The sequence below is a fragment of the Octodon degus genome, unplaced genomic scaffold, assembly GCF_000260255.1.
Source record: "Octodon degus isolate 3935 unplaced genomic scaffold, OctDeg1.0 scaffold00042, whole genome shotgun sequence".
NCBI classification, from domain to species: Eukaryota; Metazoa; Chordata; class Mammalia; order Rodentia; family Octodontidae; genus Octodon; species Octodon degus.
The window spans coordinates 6,719,785-6,745,011 of NW_004524618.1; the positions used below are offsets into that span (position 1 = coordinate 6,719,785).

At 46.3% G+C, this 25,227-nt stretch overlaps 1 protein-coding gene across 1 annotated transcript in view; it reads right to left on the reverse strand.

Annotated features, from left to right (window-relative positions):
* Sorcs1 (sortilin related VPS10 domain containing receptor 1) overlaps positions 1-25,227 on the reverse strand; it is a 526,874-nt gene that overhangs the window by 316,203 nt on the left and 185,444 nt on the right. The window contains exon 2 of the mRNA XM_023715489.1: positions 7,363-7,430. Within this exon, the coding sequence (XP_023571257.1) occupies positions 7,363-7,430 (68 nt within the window). The remainder of the gene's footprint in view (positions 1-7,362; positions 7,431-25,227) is intronic.

Genomic DNA, 25,227 nt, shown 5'->3' on the forward strand with positions numbered 1-25,227 from the left:
CAGTGTATTATTTGTTGAAACTGTACTTTCGATTTGATTTGAAACTGTCTCATTGCTATATGTTTATCAATAAAACTTTGAAAAGAAAAAAAATACTCCTGCTCATCACACTCTTCCTTTTGGAGTGTAGGAAGATTCCATTTCACTTGCTTCTCCAGCTTATTATTCAAAACTGTGTCTCCTACCTGGCATTAGTTTAACTTTTTAAGACATCAACAAGTATAAAGCAAATCGGATTTCAGTAATCCTAGCCCATTTCTTAATACATTGCTTCAAGTAACAACAACAACAATAATATTTTTTGTTAATTTTATTGAGAAACAAATAGCATTGAGAAAGTTTCCAAACAGGCTAGTAGGACAGTTACAATAATTAATACATTGCATATTGCTGTCTTTGCAGTGGTTATTCATAGTACAAGATGCAGACATGATAGCCTGTTCAAACACTATTAGTACAAATCTTTCTTCTCATTGAATTAAGAGACAGTAGCTGTATATCTATCCTAACTATTTTGAATATACAGATACAAAATGGTCTTTCATTTATATCCCCTTTTTTGTTTAGTTTTGTCAGAGATGGGTATTCCATTGCCATTTAAATAGTGTAGATGCATGAATTCAGCAACATAATCCAATCTAGTCTTGTAGTCCATAATAGTAGTGGGTTATCCATAGGACTGGCAATGTCACAAGTTGTTGACTTGAGTCTTTTATACCTCAGCATATTAATATGGCATTACTTTTCATACTACATTTTTATAGTTTTCTGCTGAATGGTTAAGACCAAGATAAAGCAAGACCTATATAGCATGAAATGCAACTTTTGTACCTGACAAGGTCAGTCAAATTCCCTCATAATTTACCCTGAAACCCTGTACCTCAGCTTATAGATCCTTTGTCAGTGCCAGCCATGTGCATGAGTCATAGCCATTGCTTGACCAATTTGCTTTCTGTGAAACCCTGAGAGAATGTTTTCTCTCCATGTGACTCTCCTTAGGCACACTCTACATCATTGATCACACTGCTCTGTGGCCCCATAATGTCCTTGATCAGAAAATTTGGTACACAACTGAGTTACAGGATGTTACAGTACAGATGCTCCTATGTCTTCAGTCCTCACTGACCTTGAGTGGCTAGGGTGAAAACGTTGGCTATCCTTGCAGCCTTTCTTTTTCTCTAATTTTTGTTCTGCAAACTGAAGTTCTTTACCCTCCAGAAGAGAAGTTTAAGGATATTATTCCCCTATAACATAGACAGTTGAGATTAAACTCACTCTTTGTCTGAATGTGAGAAGAGTATATTTGGTGTGAATCAAACAAAAAGAAACTAAGGGATGGCTACAATCTTTTAACTTTCAGGCAAGCATGGAATGTTACCACTTGTATCAAGCCGCAGCCCCTAAGTTTCAGGCTCTGTCAAGCTATGTGTGGCTTTTCAGACTTGGCTGGACCTAGGGTATGTGGTACTGGGATTAAGATGTGGCACTAAATTAGTCCCTTGATTGGTTTAGCATAATTCTGATTGTGAATAATGAAAGGCCCACCCTGAGTGAGGACAGCACCACCCAAATTGCTCATACCCTAGATGGGGTAAAAGGGAAAGGGAGCCTTGCTGCTCGCTTCCTCATGACCTGTTTTCCCTGTGCTGCCCTTCTGCCCCACCACACTGCCTCTGAGCCAGCTGACAATGGTCTGAAATCTCTACAAACTGTCGAAGTAAACTCTCTTCCTTTAACTTTAGGTGTGGAGTATTTATCTCAGAAACAAGAAAGTAACTAAGACATGGAAACAGGTAAGCATTGCCATAACTTCTTCAATAGTTTTGCGCCACATTTCCTACACTTGTCCATGGTCTGCCCTTGACTCAGTTTTGAGTTCCTTTAGGGAAGAAACAATTTCCTACCCATATATGGATTACCATACTTTACCTCGCACTGTACCTGGCACTGAGAAAGAGCCTAATAGATCTTTGTTGAACTGCACTAAATAGAAATCTTTAGAAGACAAAGATACAAAATGGACTGCAAGCTCAAAGAATAAAAGGCAATTATTTTTGCCCAGGCAGTGTGGGGGCAGGGATTCCATAGGTGCACAGAATGACGAAACTGAAGAGGCGCCATATCACTAACAGTTGGGGGAAATCCACTGGAGCACACACAGCAAGACATCACCCCAAATACTGGCAAAAATTAAACGAAGAATGTACTCTGCCCTGATGAGGTTGTAGGGACATTGACAATCTATTATTATTTTTCTTCTGTATTTTAGGGAAGGGTCTACAAGGTGTTCAGGGTCTCATTGCTAGATCAGACTCATAGTGTTCACCTGTTTACAGCCTCCCAAGAGCTGGGATTACAGGCGTGCACCACCACACCCAGTCTCAATTGCCTTCTCAGTGTGCCCTGGGGGGTGGGGATGGCACAGCAGGCCCAGGGATCAAAACCCCGGTCCCTGCCCCTACTTTCAGTTGCTTTAATCTGCTGAGCTATTTGGCCAGCCCTAAGGACAATCTTTTATTGCTTGTGGTTATAGTGTTCCAATCTTCTTAGAAGAAAATCTCAAATATGTATTTACAGTGCCTTATAAATGCATACATTTCTGATACCATGATTTAACACTTGGGACTTGGCAGGGATAAAGTTAACAAAACATAAGAATATTGTACAAATACATTCATTGAAACATGATATATAAAAATCAAATACTGAAGGAATTCACCATAAAGCCATAGAAATGGCATAGAAGAAGTGAGGAAGCGTAGATATAAAGAAAACAGAATTCAACATCAGCTCTGCTGCTTCCCAGGTTGAATGACCATTGACCATGCTCCTTAACGTTTCCAAGTCTAACTTCTCTTCTCTGAAAACCAGGAATATGAATAATCCCTATTTGTTTTAGTTGTCATGAGAGTAAAAGCCCTGGGACTCTGTTGGTACCCAGGGAGCACTGAAGAAGCTAATGAAGCACAGAGCTGTCTAATTCAGCACGCAGCATTCACGCGCTTGGGCTAAGGCAACAACTCTGACCTGTTTCTGCAAGTACACTCACCTGGACAGGCACCCTTGCCTTGGTGATCCGTGAAATGCGCCTGACTGCGGGAGGTCGGCGCGTAGTATACCCCTACGTTCTTCAACACAAAACATAATACTAGCATATGTACATAACAGTTCCTTTTTACATTGGGTCCTAAAGATATGGACAGAATCATCCAGAATTGGCAGCACCTCTGACCTCAGGAACACTGGATCTGAGTAAGAAGACAGAAGACATTGACTTTGTTTCATCTTTTGCATTTTTTCACTCACTGAAATGAACATTCATCATTTGGGGGATTTCAAAAATGATAAGCTCTAGTCTACATAAGTTCTAAATAATAGTAAGCCAAGGTAAAATAAATAATAGTAAGTCAGGAACTACAAGCAGCACCATGACGTAACAAAAAATGGGATGAGTTCCAGTGTTACAAAATTTAAAAGGACCCAGAATGCAAAGCACCACAATTCAAAATGCTGCCTGACCTTGCGCGGGAGCCTGGCTGCCTCCCAGCATCTCTGGGAGGTGCTAAGCATTTGTCAGCCCAGTTATGGAGGTGCCAGGGTAGCGCATAACTTGAAGAACTCTCACTATGGGAAATTATCACACATATCATTTTTAAGGTGTGTAGTTATGTTCAACAGCGCTGGGTTTGTGGCTCAGTGAAAACTGGACTCCACAGGGCAACATCAGCAGAGACCACCCATGGGCCCCTGAGCAGCCCTGCCTTCACCCACCCTGGCCTGCCTGGGAAGAGGAGGAGCCTTCCAGCAGATGGAGCCCTGCAGGCTCCCAGCCTGGAGCTAGCTTCCTTTGGTCCCAGCAGCTCAGACCCCAGTGCTGCTTCCAGCTTCCCACAGCACGGACTCTGTGCAGGCTACCCGGAAGCCTCTTTGGAGAATCACTATGCGTCTCCTGAGAACAGGGGAAATGGGGCTGGCGACCAGTGCAGAAGCACTTAAGAAGCTTAACTCATTCACGCCAAGCACATGCTCCTTTGTGTCCCCAAAGCGAGCTCTGCTGCTCGACAAGGGCATAGTTGGAAGCCTGCTTGCGTCTCCTGAGGGTCTGAGCAGGGGATGCAGGATCTGCCAGCCAGCCTTGGCAGGGAGCCTGTACATCAAATGGGGGCACCGCGGGAGGGTGTGCGCCCCCCCACGAGCCTGCACTTTCGCCGCTCCTCGGGAGTTGCCTAGGGCTCCCTCTCCAGCGAGGACGCTTCCAGCAGAGGGCTGATTGCTCCAGCATAAGAGAGGAAAGGACGAATACATTTCTTCTCAGAGATACTGTATCTAGATTTCGACATTTTATTTATCTCAACCTTTAAGCTTATCTTGCTGCAACAAGGTAAAAGCACCAACACCACAAATCTCCCAACCTAATCCAATCCGAGGTGGGGCTGAAGTGATGGGTAATTGTTGAGGGGCAGCTCACCCCTTTCCTCCTCACGGGACTCCCCGGTGAACAGCAGCAAGAGGCCACACACATTCAGCAGGGGCGACAGGATTAAGGTGTCATCAGTGACAACACCAGGGAGAGCCGAAGCACATTAACTGGGTCTGTGGTGCTGTCCCTCGTGTGGGGCTCACGGGTGAGGCTGCAGGCCCATGACATCAGCAGCAGGCCCAGTGCCTCCTGGCCTCTCGCTTCTTCTGACTCCCAGGGCATGTGTGACCCCAGCTTCTCACTATGCCACTGTTCACTGTGAAAGAATCAGGGTTCACCTGAACGCTGCCTGCATCTAGCGTTTGGGCAGGAAGTCATTTTTCTCTTGCCCAATATTTTCCAAAAGTAGGAAAAGTGCTGATGAGAATGTCACAACACTTTGAACATGCTATTCATATATAATATGACACTAGACAATGACATGTAGTTTATTTATAAATATGTAATATAGTCTGTCTTATAATGGAATCGATGGGACACAGGAAAGCACTTCTTCTATGGAGTTACTAACATACCTAAGTCTGAGGAATGCGACACACTAATTGTGCTACTTGGCACTCCATAGAAATGAACCAAGAAAATGTAACACTGCTTGCACATGCACATCTGAAGTGCACACATGATGGGCACGGCTCTGTGCTCTGAACACATGAACATGTCCATCCTCTCTCCCTGGGCCAGAATAATTCACAGAGCTATTTAAGGAATTAATCGATACCTGCTCGTTATACAAATGAATGGGAAAAACTTATATATTGCTACTTGGGCTGCCTTCTCTGGCCTGCACAGCACCTTGGGTTAGCTCCAGGGCCTGTGCTCAGTCCACAGCATGCCCAAGGAGCTCTGAACTCTGTCCTGGGCTCCCAGTACCAAAGCTTCTGCACAAGCATGTTCTCGATGTAGTATCCTTGAGCTGGTGCAGAAGAAAGGATCTGACACTTGGCGATGGGTTTTCTCTAAGGCAGGGCTTAAGGAGATCACTCAGAGCCATGAGACACTCTCCTTTGAGTCTTTCCTCTGGCTATCCAAAGTGCTGCACTCTCCCCCTGAATCAGCACTCTCTGGCAGGTCCTTCCAGCCCCACTGTGGGCAGCATGAGGAGCCCGGGAACCCACGTCCTCATGAAGGCCTTGCAAAGCACAGTCCTTCTTATTCCCCATGCCCCTCCTCCTCCTCCTCCTCCTCCTACCCAGTGCCAAGGGTTGGATTTTGCCATTGAGCTGAGCCTCTGGCCTTCTTTAATGAAATACTTTTTGGAGCCACAGTTGTGCTAAATTGTCCAGCGTGGCCTTGAACTCACAATCGTCCCGCCTTGGGCTCCAGAAGAAGGGGGATTACAGAACTGAGCCATCATATCCTGACCCTCTTTTCTTTCTTCAGATGACTATTTCTCAAAGATGGGTGCTTGCCCTTTCTGTTGGAGAACTAAAATGGTCATCAAACCCATCTTTAGTAAATATACCCAGGATGTGACATTACAGAGCGAATGCACACTGCGGGCGTACTAGGAAAGCACACGCAATATCCGCAGGCATATGCTTTACTTTTACTTAACAACACACACACGCACACCCACACACTGAGAAGGCAGCAGGGCATGCTCGGTGCTCCTTCCCACACTTCATACCAGAGGCTGACGCTCAGGAGAGAGGTTCACACTGACAGGATGCCGTAGTGCTTCACTCCGGGAGCTCCTCCTCCTCTAGGCTGGGCAGAATTTTCTTCTCGGCCCCATCAGAGGGCAGAAGCACCCGGAGTCCAAGCATTGGCCTATCCCTCTGGCTCAGTGGCAAATCCCTCCCTCTGAGCAGTTACAGGCTGATGACTTCTAGAGGCTTCTGCTCCTTGAGACAAAAATGCATGCCTTCCAAGTTTGTAATATGCCACCGACCCTGTAACGGCAGATGCCCTGGAGAAAAAAGCCTTCATTCTTCTATACTTACTATCAGTGGGGAAGCCCATGCAGGAAGCTCAAGCTTACAGCGTCATGAACATTCTGATCAACAGTTACTGAGTTTAAGCCATACAGTAAGCACTAAGCACCGCATGGCCACAGGATTCCACTTCTATCCAGGCTCCCACGAAACTCCCCACACTCAAGTCACTTTGGTTATCCCTAGGGTCATCTTGATCCGGTCCCCATGCTGGGCACTGTCAGGGTCATACGATTAACCAAAGCTCCCTCCCCTCCCAGGCTCCAGATTAGACACCGACTGACAGGAAAAAGCCATTAGGAGTAAGAAAAACACAGCAGACTTTCAGAGATAGATAGAAGCAGATAGCTTGTTTTCTGAGGAGGCCGTTTTCTCCTGGTTTTCACTCTTGGCAGCTTGGCTGTATCTTTGTGCTCTTGTTCCACAGGAGGGTGTATCCCCATGGAGCACAAGCCTGGCTGTTTAAAGACTTTTTCACACTCCCTGTAGGGACAAGGCGACACTGAGTCACAGCCACCAGGGTGTATATGTATCTGTGTGACACTCTCACTTGTGTGCTGCCCTGAGCCATGAGACCTTGCAAAGGAAGCTGCAGGAGGACACAGCTGCTAGGCAGCCTGACTTCCGCACACCTAGGGTTGCGTGGGGCACCTCTATGAAGGGCCTTGTGCTTTCCCTTCTGCTCAAAAGCTCCTGTATCACTGAGGATCACGGGAGCCAAAAGGTGTGCACAGCCCACTGAACACCACAGCACAAAACTCTCCCTGGCAGACATGGGGCTCTGTAAAGAAGGCCATACCTTGGCCGGCCTGGAGAGGAAACCCAGCCCATCAGTAAGAAAACTGCAGAATGCAGGCACAGAGCAAGAAAGGGGTGCGCAGAGCCGGAGACCCCCAAGGCAGCCTGCGTGAGCCGCACGGTTGCTGCTGCCTCCATTTGTCCACGTACCTCCACAGTGAGCTCTCCGTGATGCTCCCCAGGTTATAGTCATAGAGCTTCGTCAGAATGAGAATCACCTGCAGACGAGAGAGGAACTCATGGTTAGTCACAAACAATTATCCTCTCATAGAGCTGAACCGGCCCAAGGGAGGGCTTAGGCTTCCTCTAATGGGTGCTTAACTTAACTGAATGGATTGTTAAAGTCCTCACTGCCTTGACGGGGGATATTGGTAGACCTTCCCGAAGATCTGGCATTCCCATCCAGACTGTCCCTGTCACCCTGCAGCAAGATTTAGCACACTCTGTGCATCCCTCACACCAGGAGGCTCAATGCTTGGGAGAAAGTTGGCAGAACTGCCAAACACGTGCTCCACCAAGAGCGGTGGGATGGGTGGCGGGTCCCTCCCACCTCTCTCCCTGGCCCAACCACAGAGCAGGTGGCTGCACCTCTCTGGAGCACAGCATCTGCGTCTCTTCAAAGGCATGGTGGGTAAATGCTCCTTGCTTTCCAGAAATCACTGCTAGGTGGAGTAAAATTAGGTAATAAACAAATTACATATAAATTAGCATGTGGATCTTCGATATTAGCACAGTGATCTTTCCTTTCTCCTTTTTGTGAGCGTGGTTTTAGCTGTTTTTTTTTTTTTTTTTTTTTTTTTTCTGACTTCACAGTCTTTAGGAAAGGCACTGGACAGAAGCCAGTCTGCAACACTGGCTGAGCAGCAGTGTGCTAAGAGGGGCACATCCAGGCTTTCGGCAATCCAAAGCTTGTGGAATTTGGCGGATGGAAAGGCCTCTGTGACAGAAAGAATATGAAGTTGGAATCAGGAAGGCATCCCGGAAGGAGCCATGTGAGAGGGATGGCATGACGTTCTCAACAGATTCCCTCCTGATATTTATCCTATTACTGCTTTCAACCTTTGTCAGATAAAATCAGACAATTTAACTCTTCCTTTCAAATATCAGGACACACTGATTAAGAGTTCAGAATTTGTTCCGGGGTCAGTACATGCAGTGGTAAGTTGTCGTGTCAACTTAAACAGGAAACATGGAGGAGATCGGGCTAGCAGAGCTGTGGATGTGTCCGGGTGGTGGGCTCGTGCAGGGGTGTGTGTGCAGCCCTCTGTGCCTGGCCTGTACCCGGGCAGAAGAAGAAGGGAAGGAATCAGCTCTCCCTGCAGCTTCCTCAGCGGGGCTCCAGGCTCCACACTGCGGCTGGACTTCTGCCTCCAGCCTGCCAGCCCAGATCCCTCTGCATCCTGCTAGAGGCTGGCGCAGGCTCTGCTGGCAGCTCTAGGACTTGGACTTTTAACTGAATTCCCCAGCTGTCCGGTGCAAAGAGGTCCGTTGGCAGTCTTGCACACCCACCCTGCAGGGGCCACAGAAAATATGCCTTGTGCTGGGGTGTGCTGGTGCGCCCCAGAATCCCAGCACTGAGGAAGGAGGATTGCTGTGAGTTCGGGACCAGACGGCTACGAAGTGATCTCAAGGCCAGCCTGTACTGAATAAAGAAACCTTGTCCCAAAAAGACCAAAAAAAGAAGGCCTTGTAAATCTTCGAGTGTACCCTAGCTGACACAATCCGGAGAACATAAAGACAGAGCTGCGGCGAACCTGCACTCTCACTAGGACTGAACACGATCACTACAGGAAAAGGGAGTTGGCGGGGAGCAGATGTAGTCCTTCTCGGTGCATCTCAATGTCAGGCTCCTGCGGCAGCTGGAGCTACTTTGTGGCCTGCAGCAGACCAGAATCTGCCTGTACATGAGGCACAGGCAGGCCAGGATGCCCAGGAAGATGCACCCGGAGTGCAGCCCGCCCCTGCCTCTGGCTTCCCCACGCCCACTCACTGCTTCAAGAGGAGTGCAGTGGAGGTGTCTGCTCTGGGATTTTTGTTGAAGTCTGTTTCGCTCCTGGAGCTCCTAACCTAGAACTTCCGGCCAGACCTGCTGCTTCTAACTCAGCAGAAAAACGACAACCTGGACTTTCTGTGCAGGCCAAGGGACTGCTCTAGCCACAGGGAGCACAGAACACCCCGAGAAGAGAAGGAGTTCAGAGACCTCCGGCTCCAGGGAGCTCATCCTTCCAAGTTCCCCTCTCCTGGACAGTGCTTGATTTACTGAGGCAGGTGCATCACCGAGCAGATTCCTAACACTTTTCCTCAGCAAGCAAACTGGAACTCTGAGCTGAGATTTGCTGTGAGTTTAGGGACATGGGACACGCAGGAACATGAGGACCGAGACCCTGCAGGACCAGCGCACACACCCACTGTCTACTAAGCCACAGCAAGGCTGGCTTCGCTTATCTATTTGGAACTCGCTTCTCCAGCAGAATGCGAGCATGTGTGAGGAGCCGGGCGCCCTCTGGGCACATCAGATGGTACCTGCCGCGGGGAGGGAATGCGTGACAGATCTGCGTGCCAATTCAACTGCTCTAAGTGCTAAATTCAATCACCGCCATCCCAGGAATGGTGATCGGTGGCAGCAGGGTGGCTGTTTGTTTGAAGTCACAGAATGATGTCGCTGCTCCACCTCAGTGAAATTTTGCAGAATAGACTTAGAAATCCCCCACCAAGAAAATGGGTTCCGGGCATAAAGCATTTCTGGCTAGTTGCTGTTTTGATACAATACAGCAGTGACTTAAATAATGAAGATCAGCTGGTCACGGGCCATGTCTCCTGTTCATCTGCCGAGGGAATACCGAGGCGCCCCACAGGGGACCTTTTTACCCAGTGTGTGAGGGTGTAGAGCTGCCTGCGTGCACGCACAGATGCTGTTCAGGAAGTTCCTGGGACAGCCGGGGGGAAGGAGGACCTTTCTCTTTCGCTTCTTCTTGCTGTGAGTAGAACTGAAATGCCAGCGATGCACTCGGGCAGTTTATCAATACGCAGCAGAAGCAGCATCGTTTATGACATTTCAAAGCATATCTGCTTAAATCAATCTATTTAATCTTTCTGTTTTCAGAACCAGAGCCAGGATGAAGGGAGAGATGCTAACCTTTAGCTCGCTCTTCGATCAATTACGTGAGGTCTCTCTTCGCTTTTCTTTCTCTCTTTCTTGCCTATGCACATTCCAGTATTTTTACCACCTACTCGAGGACGGTTTGAGAAGCACCACTATGCATTAGCCTATCTCATTGCTTCCATTTTTTTGTTCTGTTCTATTATTTACCAGCTCCTGTTAAAGGACACAGATCTGTAAATCACAACTCTTTCTGAAGAAAAATTTAAGAGTGCAATTGCCTACCGATTCTGGTCTTATTGTCCATAATTTTGTGTACTTTTAAAATTTTTAAAAAGAAATCTCAACCGACTTGTTGAATGCAGTAACCTGTGACATGTATTTGTATAATACATTGCTTAATTATATTTCTTAATAATACATTTCAATTTCTTATATCATTCTATAAAAATTTTCACATTCTGCCCGCATGGGTTGAAGGACGCAGCATTCAATTACAGCTTTACTAACAACAAGTGTATTGCATGAACACGCAGGCTCTCACCCAACACACAGTGTCCATTGGCTTCTGCTTCCAGTTGCATCTCGTTTTCACGCCAGTTTCAAACCAACCTTGACCCAGAAGAGTAAATGGTGACCATGTGACAGCATCTACAGGTTCCTGTCCAAATCTGAGGATATTATTTTTAAGTAGCTGCAACACAAGCATCCGTGGCTGACGGCCTGGACCTCCATCCACTGCGCTAAGGCTTGGGCATGCAGGGCCTTCTGGGCCTCCCCAGAGGCACAGCCCAAGCACCCAGCTGACTCTCAGAACTGCTCTCCACACAGGAAATCTGCCCTAACCTCTTGCTGTGGCTCCTGCCGGCCAACTGTGCGGCTGCCTAAAATCCTTTAAAGGAACAAGCTTCGATCCCACTCATGGAATGCCAGTCCCCCACCCCACCAGGAAAATCTTTCACCCTCTCTGCAGGGGATGTGGGCGCCACGAGGGTCCCAGGCTCTGCGCACTAGAGACGGGGGTCTCCAAGGAGCAAGCAAAGACTTCCTTCCCAGCTTAGAGCTGAGATTCCATAACCCAGATGCTCGCGCCCAAAACACCTCAGGAATAATGAAAGTTCTCCACTTGGCTCCCCTGAGAAAGTAACCAGCAGGCACCAAATCCTAGGATCAAGGAACAGGCTCAGAGAATCCAGAGAATGTTTAAATTGCATCTAATAAACAAAAGCCGCAACCTGGGCCCATCGCTACAGGCGAGACTACTACAGCTGGCAGGCACGAGAGGCTTAGCAGGAATCCCAGCCCTTCAAGAGAACATAAATGTCCCCTTTTTCAGGAAATAATAAAACCATTTCTCTGAGGCTTGTACTACTCTTGACTGTACACTGAAATTTCAGCCTAATAAACCCTCCTCTGCCTCTTTCTGAGGAGTCCTGGTGATTCTCTTTCTAGTAAGGAAGTCAGCGAACCCCCAAGCGTCTCGTCTCAGCTTCGACTTCCAGAAGATCTCAGACTTGCACTAGTGACAACAATTCCCATTTTGTTATTACAAAAAGGCTACCTTCAGAACCTTCGGCCTGCTCATTTTCTGTAACTCATCTACATCTCTACAATGGGGAAGCATCTTCTATGGATTCACTTATTAATGCTTTTATTCTTCATTTCTCTTTGTGTCTCACTTTTTTCCCTCAAATTTTATTTTTTTCTATTAATTGAACTTATTGGTACATAATGATCACATTGATTAAACGAGATCTGTGCATGATATAACGCATGCCTTTCTAATTCCCCACAACTCCTTCTCCCCTCATTTACAAAAACTTTTCTATTTTTTTCCTTCTTTTCTCATCATTTTTTCCTTTTCCCCTGCTTCCTTTCTCCTCTCCCATCCCTATTTCCTTTTTCCATTTGAATATTTTCTCCTATTTCGCATTATCTATTATACGTATTTGGTCCTTAACTACACTTTTGGCTTCTCACACCAGAAAAACAATACAGTGTTTACAGGTGTGTCGATTTATTCCACTTAAGAGAATGGCTTCAATGTGCATTCATTTAGCTAGAACTATCTCAAGCTTGTCCTTCTTTATGGCAGACTGGTTCTCTGCTGCTTTGTTTTGCTGTTGTTCTTCTTCTTGTTTTTTAAAGCCTTACATCTTAGCCATTCATCAGTTACAGGGCATTTGGGCTGTTTCCAAGAATTAGCTATTACAAACTGTGTCCCTAAACACACAGGTCTGCATATATTACTGTGATATGGTAATTTTTAATCTCTCAGGAAGATACCAAGAAGAGGAATAGCTAGGCCAAAAGGAATCTTTCACTTTTTTATGTGCTTAGTATGGGGTCTACAGGGTCTCACTACACAGATCGGACTCATACTGGTGTTCCTGTTCTCCCCCTCCCAAGCGCTGGGATTACAGGCACACATCACCATGCTCAGTCTCAGGTGCCCTCTCAGTGCACCCCAGGGCAAGGCTGGCATGGCACCCCAGGAAAGGAATCTTTATTTCTAATGTTTTGATGAATCTCTGCACTGATTTCCCCAGGGCTTTCACCAGTCTACACTCACCAACATTGGAGAGAGTTCATTTTCCCCCTACATCTTTGCTAACACTTGTTACTGGTTGACTTTTTGATGGCAGCCATTCTTTCCCGGGGTGAGACAGAATCTCAGAATTGTTCTAATTTTCATTTTTCAAATGATGAAAAGTGTTTAACAGTTTTTCATATATTTATTTGCCATTTCTTCTTCTTCATCTAAGAAGTATGTACTAATTTCAAATGCCCATTTTTGGATTGGTTTTTAAATTTGGGGGGTCTGGTTAGCAAAATAATTCTAGGCAACAAAAAAAATCAGGGACTTCACAATCTCTGACTTGAAATTATATTACAGGTACATCATGATAAAAAAAAGCAAAAACAAAAATGCCAGATGCAGGGATCAACACAACAGATTAGAATGTGCAGAAACAGTGTCAAACACACTCAGCCACCTTATCTTAGACAAAAATGCCAAACACTTTTATTGGAAGAAAGAGAGTCTCCTTACTAAATAATGCTGGAAAAACTGCTTAAAAATAATGCTGGATTTCCACAAGCCAAAGATTAAAGCTAGAACCACATCATGCACCATGCACTAAAGTAAAATTGAAATGAATCAAAGATCTAAATATTAAAACAGACACACTGAATCTATTAGAAGATAGAATAGGTAGAACTCTAAAAGACTTTGGAAAAATCACACTGGACCAGGAATCAACAACTTGGACTTCATCTTATTAAAAAGCTTTTGCGCAGCAAAAGAAACCACCAACACAGTGAAGAGACAACCCACGGGGTCGGGAGTTGTTTGCTGGCCACCAGACAAAGGACTACTGTGTGTGTGCAGCCATGGGAACAGCTCGTAGGGGAGCCCCACCCACATGTACCTCAGGCTGCTCCACGCGGAGCAGCGTGGGCTCTGGGACCCGCAAGTCTGCGTCACTCTGTATGGTTTGGGGCTCCAAATCCTCAGCCACACAGATGAGAAGGAGCTCACTGGAAAGGACAACAGAACAGCACAGTGTCTTGTGTATTTCCTTGCAGTCAGCAAGGCCTGGGGCTGGCCTGGGTAGGGGTTTCTGTGATTGCGATGCATGGGTAGACCTCACAAAGCTCATCCAAGCTGGGGTTCAGAAACCTCTCCCAGAATGGGCCACAGCTGGCTCCATGAGCAAGGGGCAGCATGGAGAAGATGTCCACAGGCTGCATTTGGTGAGGAAGCCGGCCGTCTCCATTCTGCCCCTCCAGCTTCAGCAGGCTGTGGTGTTTCTCCTCCATCTCAGCTCAGAGGGCCACTCTGCAGCCGGCTGCAGCAGCAGCTCACTACAGAACATTTGACCCTCTAAAGATTCAGAAGATCAAGGATATCATTAAAGTTATAGTCATGGTTTTATACTCACAGATCTTATCAGATCAGATTCTTAAAGGATTTGTAGTTCATCTAAAGAATGAAAACTTCTGCTTCAGTTGAAAAGTTGGAGAAATATTAACTGAGCCAAAGACACAATCTGGAATTTGTGTATTTTAAGGAAAATCATTGTTGTGAGTTGGCATCTTTTTCTTTACATTGGAGTGCTAGGAAAACAATCCCAAGCCAAACAGTTTTCTTTTGCCAAGCTTTTATCCAACACCTTAACTCCCATGACAGATTATTTCAAATCTGACTCAGTCCCTTATATGCTTCAGTCCCTATCTTTGCATCCATTCAAATACATCTGAGGACTCAGAGAGGAGGAAGAGCAAGTCCTCAAGTTTCCTGGAAGGTTAGCAAAGGCGTAGCTCAGAATACCAGGATGTGTAAGGTGGGACTTGGCTTTCTTGTGGAGGGCCTTAGATATTAGGCTGACAGTGATCCTTGCTGCAAAAGAAAAGGTTTTGGTGTTGAGTCCTGGTTGAGCCATAATATTCATTAGATAAAAAACAGATCAGTAAGAGTGACTCAAGCAGTAAGGTTTATCGTCTCCTAGTAGGAGTCCAGCGTTCACGCTGTTCTGGGATTGGCTTCACGTACCAAAGCCACTAAGGCCCTGAATGGCATGCGCGTGTCCCCTCTGATAATGTCCACTTGGGCTATGACCTGCCATCGCGCTTGCAAGGCCGCCACAACACACCCTCCATCACCCACTGGAGAACAGGGCCTCTCCTCCAGCGTGTGTGAGTTCTGGGGTTGTTTGGAGTCTTAGTTAGGCAGGGTTCATCAGCTTTCTGCCACGTGAAAATATTCAAGATAATGAACATAACGGAGGGAAGATTTACTTTGGCTCATGGTCTTCAATGGTTTAGTCCCTGGTCACTGAGCTGTATTGTTGTAAGGTCCTGGCTCAGTACAGAATCACAGTAGGGAGTCACTGAATCTTCTCGCTTCACAGAGACCAAGAAGGAAAAAAACAGAGGAGGGATTAGGTCCTAATATTCCCTGTGAGGCTACTTCCCCAGTGACCTTTTCTCCTCAAGCTTTGCCTCTTCCAGGTTCTAGAACTTCTCAGTAACACCACATGCTGGTGACCAAGGCCTGGAGGGACATTTAGCATTCAAACCACAACAGGAAGGGAAGTCTTTCCCAAAAGCCTTCCCAGAAAACTCCCTTAATCCTCACTGACTGGAACAGAACCATCTGTCCACAGGCTGAAGCAGTGGAATTTTTGTCACTTGGTGTTTCCTCTCATGGAGGTTGGTTCTGCCACCAGAGAGAAGCAGGGAGAAGTTGGCTGCTGGGCAACAGCAGTGTGGGACTTTGAATGCCTTGCTGAGTGCCCTACTGACTTCCCTTATTGATATCGAGTGGTCACTGGATGTCTACTCTGTGTGCCAGACACGTTTTTACCAAAGGTGTTGCAAACAATTATCTCATGTGTTCTGGAAAGTAACTTAGATGCAAACAAGTTATCTTAAATTTCTGAGCTACTGGTGAGCAAGACTAACTCACATCACATCCACAGTCCTCCTCATGGTGCACAAGTGTCCCAGTGGTATACTGTCCAGTACAAGTCTGCAGTATTGTCCCTTATGTTCCCCGCAGAAGTGTCACTAGAGACACTATCACCCAGACATGGTGTCAGGCATAGAACTGTTCTCTCACTCCACCTTCTTTCAGACAGACCAGGGCAGTTTCAACTCTTTGTTGATCTCAAATCATTGGCATTATTTGGTAATTTTTTTACAGTTTTAAAAATCTGAATGCTGGTGAGATTCTCCCTAGGAACTAATCTTTTTCATTTAATGCAGTGCAGAACTGAGCTAACCTTGGATCATAGATTCTTGGTGCTGAATGCTCATGTATGTATCTTCAGATTTCTTTTTTCTTTTTTTTGTGCAGGGTCTCACTACACAGGTCAGACTCATAGTGATCCTCCTATTTTCAGCCCTCCTAGCACTGGGATTACAGGCATGCACCACCACAGCAGGACTCCATTGCCAGCGTGCAAGGGTGGTAGGGCCGGCATGGCATAGTGCTAGGGATTGAACTCTGGCCCCTGCACTTACCTAAGCAAGCACTTAGTCCACTGAGCTATGTTACCAGCCCTTGTATCTTCAGATTTCAATGGAATGTTTTATATTACCATAGTCTTAGGAACATTTAAGTGAATATGAAAGTGCGTTCATTTTAGAGTCCTGAATAGAGCGAGAAATCGGTCACTGCTAGATTGCATTAAGATGCCCAAGAGGGCAGCTGGAAGGCCGATGTGACGCCTGGGCAGACACGCACAGACTCAGGTGTGGAATGCAAGCCTGGAACACATAGGAGCACCACAAGAGAAAGGAAAGTCCGGCAAGAGGGTGGGGTGAGCGTGAGGCATGTGACATCCAGGAAGCAGTCAGCCACGTTTCCATTGTGGATGAGCTAAATCTCCCAATAACCTTTGCGATTTGTAGCAGCCCACACAAAACAATGTGTATTTATAATGTCCTCTGCATGACACCATACAGAAGGAAAGCTGCAACGTTTGGTTGAGGGACTCTGCTGAAAACCATCTTCTCTCTTTCCATAACAAACAAAAGGAACTTACTTAAATAGGCTGTTAGGCCAGAGTCCCAGAGTCAGGTATTTATATTTAACAAACCAATCCCAGTTTGGTGTATCCACTGTATTCCAATCTTTAAAACACCTCCTTGGCTCCTCAGCAAGGTCTTCTTTTCCCGAAGCTGAGGGATACCGCCCACTCAAGAATGTCCTCCTGCCAAGATCTTCAAATTTCATAATCCCAAAGTGGTCTGATTGTGGACACTTCAGTTCTTTCTTTCCTCCTCTGCCACTTTCTCCTCTTCCTTCTTCTGGTGAATAATAACAAATAAAACAACACTTCCCCAAACACATGCTCGTATTTAGCGAGCAGTGCGGTAGGTTCATATTTTTCTTCCTCTGGTAAATCGCGGTGTCTAAATGTCACTCTCCATAAGTTGGCTTACAAGGTTTGATGAGCATACGGTGAACGCTGCTGCCAAGAGCCACCCGATAGGAAGGTGGGCCCTAGAAACACGAAAGCGTGTCCACACCGAGCTTATTCATCAGATGTGGCGTTGTGCAATTTCTCTATCTTCAACAACATCAAAACGCCTATGAAACATGTGTTTTAACCAGCCCAGTACAAGCCCTTAGGGGCTTGCCTTCCCACTGGCTAGTGCTCAGCAGTAGCCCACACTGCAGTTTTTAATCACACCTTGTAAAGATACTCATGAAAGAGGACTTCTAGAGCTGCTTCAGAAACGCTGAGCTGTGGGAATGCTGGGGTGTATGACAAGCCCACAGGGCTGAGGGAGATTAATGGTAATGTGTCTATTCATGTAAATTTCAAAAATATAAATATTCACCATGTATTTCCATTGCATGTAATTCAGGAGAAGGGACATGATAAATTAAATGATCGCCATATAGATAAAACCAGATACCTCTATTAATGCACACTCGAAGAAGGATCAAGATGCAACAATTATACAAAACATGAAGAAAATACGTATACAAGAAAAATCTGCATACATATGAATAATTAAAAAATAAATCCAACAGACCTGGAGATGCAAAGACAAAGATGAGAAGACCTGAGAATAACCAGGGCTAGAGCTTAGAGAGAGAGAAGGCAGCGCAGCGTGTCTGGGCAGCAATGGCTCAGACAATCCATGTGCAGGGCCCTGGCGGAGCTCCGAAGCTGGGCTCCTTCTGTCCTTAGTGCCAAGGAGGCAAGAAACCCGACGGTCAGGCCAAGCTCCTAAAAGTCCGTCTGGAGAAATTCCACTGGGGCACAGCGCTAAAACCCAGACGATGCAGAGGATGCCGCGTGTGGTAAACAACAAAATCCGCAGTGTTAGCTTCTCTTGGAAAGCTCTTCTTCGTGCCACTTGTTTAATCAGGTAAGAGAGGCATAACCTGGGTCCAGAAAGAGAGGTGGAAGAGATGTGAAGAACAACGAAATCTCCTTCCACCTCCCAGAGGCAATGATCTGGGAAAGACAGATTTTCACATGCTGCAATCCCTGTCTGAATCACAGACACTCTGAATACTAAGACAGCTCCTGGTGAGACCCTATCCGTAGAGGGAGCACCCCGTCCAGCAGCACACTGGACTGTCACGGCGCAGGGCCTCTCTGACCCTAGGACTTCTATTATTTAGCTTCACTCCATAGAAATGAACTCAATCTTTCAGCTTCCACTTTTCTATCTTGGCTTTTATGAAGCTATTCATGAGAATGAAGAGGTCAAATCCATTTAAAAAGATATTACTTTTCAAGGTTAACATAAAATACTACAGGAAGCTAATAAATAAAAATAGTTGTATCATGGTACTCCTGTGATTCTAATATCAGAACATAAATCTCAGTACAACACTAGAGTAAAAAAAACTAAAAGTGTGTAAGCTATATATATATATATTTTTTTCTCATTCCTTTAAACCACAATTAAGAGAAGCAGCAAGAATAAAACTCCAGAGATTAGACAGTAGACTGAAGTCACAATTTTCTTATTGATAAAACTAAAAGCAAGCTAGAGAGAGAGAGAAATATTTCATACTCTTGAAAATAATAATCAATAAACATAACAACTGACTTCTCTGGTAGATAATTTTTGTTTGCTTTGTCAGAGAGCTAAAGGACACAACTTGCCTAAAAGTCAGTTCAGGATTTAAAACACAGTGCATAAAAATGAAAGGTAAATCTTAAACCCAGAAGCAAATAATGTATTAATAAATAGCAAAGGCTTTAGGGCCAGCGACACAGCTCAGTGGACTAAGCGCGTGCGTAGGCAAGCCGGGGGCCAGGGTCCAACCCCGGCAGAACATGCCACGCCGGCCCCACCCCAGGCCCGAAGAGCCCGAGATGGAGTCCAGGCGCGGGGGCACACGCCTGTAATCCCAGCACAGGGAGACTGCAAGCAGGAGGATCACTAGGATTCTGAGCTGCACACTGAGAGCCTGCACACACACAAATAAGCTTGTGTTGGCTGAGGAAAGTCCTGAAGAGGTTCACCAGCTTTTATGTAGCGCTTGTCTTTTGATCACAGAACTAAGGTGCTTTAATAACGTTCTAATTCCAAACCTTCGCAATGGGATGTTTAGAGAGTGAACATACCAATTAATGCTTCACTGTTCTTTTAAAGGAAACCTAAGGCAAAGTTGGAGAATATAGCAAAACCATCTAAGCCAAATCATCCCTCAGACAAAGGATGTATGTTACACCTTTGGAAGCTTCTGTTATTAAAGAGAATATTTGGGGCTGGCGAGATAGCTCAGTAGTCTAAAGTGCTTGCTTAGGCAAACTTAGGCAAGTGCCCAGAGACTGTGGTTCAATCCCCAACACCACATACCACACCAGCCTTACCCCCAGGGTAGGCTGAACTGACCACAAAAAATAAAAACAAAAAATAAAAAGAATATCTGAGAGCTAAGATTGAGCAAATCAGATGGGAATTCCCACACACAGACGGAAGGGCAGGTTTGGCCCAATGTGGGATAAGACACTGCAAGCTGTGGACCCAGGTCTACCACGTGGAGGACCAACCATGGACCACTTTTTTAGGGATGAAATTTATATACTGTGGGGCCATTTTTTAATGAAAAATAACATTAGAAATAAAATAGAGTGAATATTTATTGGAAGGGTAATTAAGACTATGGGAAATTACTAGTTCTGTAAAGACTCGCATTCATTTCTTCTGAGACTTCCACAGGTATACTAGGAGAAATGGGGAAGCAGAACGGGGCCTGATAGCAGCCAGGTGACCCCACCCCCGACACACACCTGGAGTAGCCTCTCTATGCTCCTTGCAAACTTTCATCACACCCCAAATTTTGTCCCCAAAGAGTCTTTATGTTCAAAACCATCACTGGGAATTCCCTGTCAGACACAGTTTTCCTTCAGGTGCTGTGATGGTTGGCTGACTGTGTCAACTTCAGCAACACCCACCTATTTTGGCTCAGAGCAGTGCTGTGTGTGGAAACCTGCCCTGGGGAGAACAACGACTGGAATGTCATGCAAGGGAAACTAAGACAGAAGGACCGCTTCCACTTCCTTTGGAGGAGCCCCAGTCTTCCCTGTCACCTTGGGAGTCACTTTCTGGCTTCCAGGGCTGACCCGTCCACTTTCTGGTGCAGGCCCTGAGCCCTGCAGATAGGGAAGCTTATAGGACACTGCAGCGAGCTCCGGGCCTCCAACTGGGTCCTTCAGATCTACAGCGCGCACACAGTCCCTGTGCAATCTTCCACACCAGGCTTTGTGGGCAGCCAGCGTCTGCCAATCTGGCAGATCTTTATAGATTTGTATGTCCTATATTAAACCCATTTCTCTAGTAAGTACTGCCTGATACAAACACTCCTTAAAGCTTTCTGTGAAGCAATGCATTCCAGCAAACCTAGATCATAAACAGGCCGAAGGTCGTGCGCTCAGGGTGCCCTGTGGCGCAGCAGGACACTGAGGTTGTGCTCCAAGTTCCTCTCATGCATGAACAGCACATGTTTTCTGGGATTTCCTCTGATGTGTCATGCAGTCCTGTCTGCCTTGAGTTCTCAGGTCCAGTGCTGCCCATCTCTAGAATGCTGTTTTGTTGCATGGGCTCAGAACTCTCATCTTCCTGGAGTCTCTCACCCTCTCTTCTCCAAGACACTTTTGCACAGATCGTGCCTGCCTCTTCCTAGGCTGTGCCAGCTCATCCTGTCAGCACTGCTTTAGGAGGCTGCAGCACTTTGGGCCAGCACCTCACCTGCTTCTACTGGGGTGTCACCCTCTCACTGATGTCACCTTCCTTCTTTCCTTCTTTCCTTCTTTCCTTCTCTCCTTCTCTCCTTCTTTCCTTCTCTCCTTCTCTCCTTCTCTCCTTCTCTCCTTCTCTCCTTCTCTCCTTCTCTCCTTCCTTCCTTCCTTCCTTCCTTCCTTCCTTCCTTCCTTCCTTCCTTCCTTCCTTCCCTTGTATTATTTTTTAGTGCTGGAAGTCAAGTTCAGGGTCTCATGCATGCTAAGCAAGCACATTACTGCTGAGCTGCAGTGCAAACTCTTTCAGAGTCTTTTTAAAGATGGCAATCTTACATTTTCCTCCACTCTTTAAAACACACCCACAATTGTTAGTTGATGTTAAAGTTTGACATTCACAAGACCCAGAAAGCCAAGCCAGGTCTGTCTCTTGCCCCCACATTCAAATCAACCTAGGGCCAGAGTGCTTGTTAATCTTGTCATCCGCCTGAACATCGCATGGTATCCTCCCGCTGACATACAGAATTTCAATATTGTTGATGGTCTCACTGGTTGTACTGGGAATGGGCTTTTGCTAGCATTCGAAGTATGTTTCAATTACATGAGAGCTTATGTAGCTCGTTTCTAGAGGTGAAGGAGATCACAAAACCCCGGGTCAGAGGAAGAAAAGAGCATTACCATTTCATCAAATTCCAACTTCAGGAATGCTATTCCAAATACCCTGGATTTCCTCTTGAAAGCTTTACTGATTAAAGGATTAGATGCCACAGATAATTCAATGCAATGCACCGCTTTTGTGAGGCCTGAGTGGTTGTAAAACATGTCTATGATCCAACCCAAAGGTTTATTGATTTTTCTGTCCTTTCATTCAAAAGTGTTCACTTTCATGCACAAATCTGTGGGCTTTCTGAGGTAGGCCAGGACATAGCAGAGATCTTTCCACTTCCACAGAGGAAAGAAAGGCCCAGGGCAAAAATAAGCATATCGGAGTGCAGATCTGGAATCAAAGTCTAAATTTCAGGTCTTGCCCAGATTTCCTGTGTGCTTTTGTCTGCACGATGTGGGCAATGTCAAAGGGAACATCACAAAGGCAGCCTGGGCCCTAACGGTAGTGACTGACAGGCCAGATTCTGATTACAAAGCCCATTTTAATACCTTACTCTATGGCTTTAGTTTATTTAGCTTCCTTTCCTCTACTTATTAAATTGCTTGGTGGGATCTGTTTTCCCTTTTCCAACCAGATTGTTACTGGTAATTTATTAAGTATTTGTGTGTGGCTGTGTTTAACATTTAGAGTGACACAATCTCTATACCTTCTCAACCACTCTGGGAAAACAAATCTTGTTCTCTCTTCTTTTCTCCTGAACCACAAGCCAAAATGTTTTAGTGGCTTGGCCATGATCCACTTGGAGATAGCGTAGGAGAGGATGGGTTTAAACCAGAACAGTCTGAGTCTCGAACTCAACTACATAACCAACAAATTATTTGGTCATTTGGAGAAGAAAATAGAAGAAAAATCTTGAAAGTGTTGCAAATTTTGTGTTCTTCCATTCACAGAACTCAATGATAGTTTCTCTTTGTCTGTGTGTTTGCCTGCCTGCCTGTCAATCTGTCTGTCCACCCATCCATCTGTCCATCCATTCGTCTACCCATCCATCTATCCATCCATCCACCCATCCATCCATCCATCCATCCATCCACTACCTGCCATCTTGGATGCTAATGAAACAAAACAGACACTTGTCCACATTATTCACTATGGCTGTGGTTAGACATATTTGCATTAAGTGATACAGAAATTAAGGACCATGAAAATACAGAGAAGAGAGCAGTCCTCAGCTAATAATGGGTAGAGCCTTTTCAATCTAAGAGCTTTAGGTTTTTGTTTATTTTCTCTTCTTTTTACACTGTGGTTCTGGGTACTGAGCTCCAGGCTTCTGCTTCCAAGCTGAACAGTCCTGCCTTGAGCTGCACCCACAACCCAAGTGGGGGGTCTCTGACCATAGCACACCTTGGTCCACATAGAGAAAAGGTTTTGTTGTTTTCTTGTAGGAGATGGGAGTGGGCTGGTGATCAGGAGGAACACATCCAACCTAGACATCCTCTGCTTCTGATATGGACCTGGACACCTGAATGCTGGCTGTGTTTCCAGCTCCTCTCCAGTCTCCACCTTCAGGACCACCCCTGCCTGAGTTCTCCGTGTGCACCACATAGTCACATTCACAAAAGAGTCAAACGTCCCGAGAACCTTCAAAACTACCTGTCTGCTACGTGCTTAAAGGCCATTTTGGGAATTGCAGATCACTCAGCAGACCCTAATCGAACACAGGGAATGAGGTGCCCAGGAAAGGAGGTTAAGGACAGCTAGGAACGAGCGACCACTCTACCCTACCTGAGGAGTGAATTGCAAAGATGGGTAACTACGCCCATACTGCTTCTCTTGACTTACCACCCTTGAAGTCTAAGTCAGTGTCAGTGAAATGTAGGAGTTATAAACCACACCCGCTCCTGAAAGTGCCAGTCACCTAAAAGGCCTGGTGGCAGGGCCTGGGCCTACGGTGGTTGGCTCTCTGAGGAGAGAAGAAGCCACACTGTCCACAGAGAGGAGCACAGGCCTCTGTAGAGTCCTCGCATCCGGCCGGAGGGCTCCAGTAAGTGACTCACAAGGTGAGTAGGGGGAAAAAAGCAAGTTAATCTTCTCTGTAGAATGAAAGGAATCTACTTTATCGAGAAGGGAATCTCCTCTCTAGGTTTTCTCCCCCCGCCCACCTTTAAGTTGGCCAAGATTAATGTGGCAAAAATAAAATGCCCCACAGGCTGTTTATTTTGATGCTTACTACAGCAATGAAAGTGAAGAATTAGCATGGAATGAATAATTTATTTAGTGCTTTACTGTTGTTTTAAACATCACTTCCATGAACATGATGTGTATTCAAGCAATAAATCACTGTTTAGCACCCTGCCACGAGGCTAGATACCACTTGACAGAATTACGGAACGGCAGTGCCTGGCAGGAGGTGGGGGAGGGGCAGGCACAATAAAGATACAGGGGTGTCCTGGGATGAAGGGATCTTGCTTAGGGCTGCAGGGGGCCGTCTTAGAACATGAGGCTCCTCCTTTTTAATTTACAAGGGCTAAGTGAGCACCTAGTCACACAACTGCATGAATCAGTATGAACGGTACAGTGTAACTTGTTGACATAGCTGTAGTTTTAATTACTGCCATTTCTGTGGCTCTAACGCCATCAATGAGGGCCAGTCCACTGAAACAAAAGTGAGCTCCACGCCCATGAGCTGCTCCCCTTCCCTGGAGGCGGCTGGTCGGCAGATGGGAATAAAATGAAGAGGAGCACAAGAGGATGTGAAGACTTGACTGGTAGGAAGGTGGGAAGGCAGAAATAGCAAATGGAGATGTCGCCATACCCAGGCTCTGCTTAGCCAAGGGCTAGACGCAGAGCAAAGACATCCTCTAGGATTCCGCCTGGGCACAGCAACTCAAATGTGAAGTCAGAGTGGCTACCCTGGTGTGGCGCAACTCCAAGAGGACAGGAAGAAGATAAGAGAAACGTGGCAGTGGAAGCAGCCCGAAGAGGACTGGCAGGGCTGCAAGAAGCCTTCCACAGATCCACACCCAGAGCCCCGCGCAAGACGCCCCAACACCAGCCTCGGCTCTGGGGTAAGGCCACTGATGCTGTTACTTACTGCCTGACCAATGACCACACCTACATGCACCGAGGCATCCTGCGGAAACTGGTGCAGGCCGAGGGAGAGAGTAACCCTGACTGTCTTATAATAATCCAGTCAGACGTCAAGTGACTCTGTTGCCCTGGCTTTGTAATGGTTTTGGTGAAAATAGCATCCGAGATTTTGTCATGAAGGGAATCAAAAGCAGTGTCCACAACGCTCAAGGGCTTCTGATGATGCATTTAAAAATTCTTTCTCTCTCTTGAATGTGAGGGCCACAAACATAACTGGAGGCCTGCTGGGCATGCTGGCAGTGTGGGAGGCCAGCTCGGTGCATTGGCCATGTGGAAGGCCTGCTTGGCGCACTGGTCATGTGGAAGGTCTGCTTGGCGCACTGGTCATGCGGGAGGTCTGCTGGGCGCACTGGCCATGCGGGAGGCCTGCTGGGCGCACTGGCCATGCGGGAGGCCTGCTGGGCGCACTGGTCATGCGGAAGGCCTGCTGGGCGCACTGG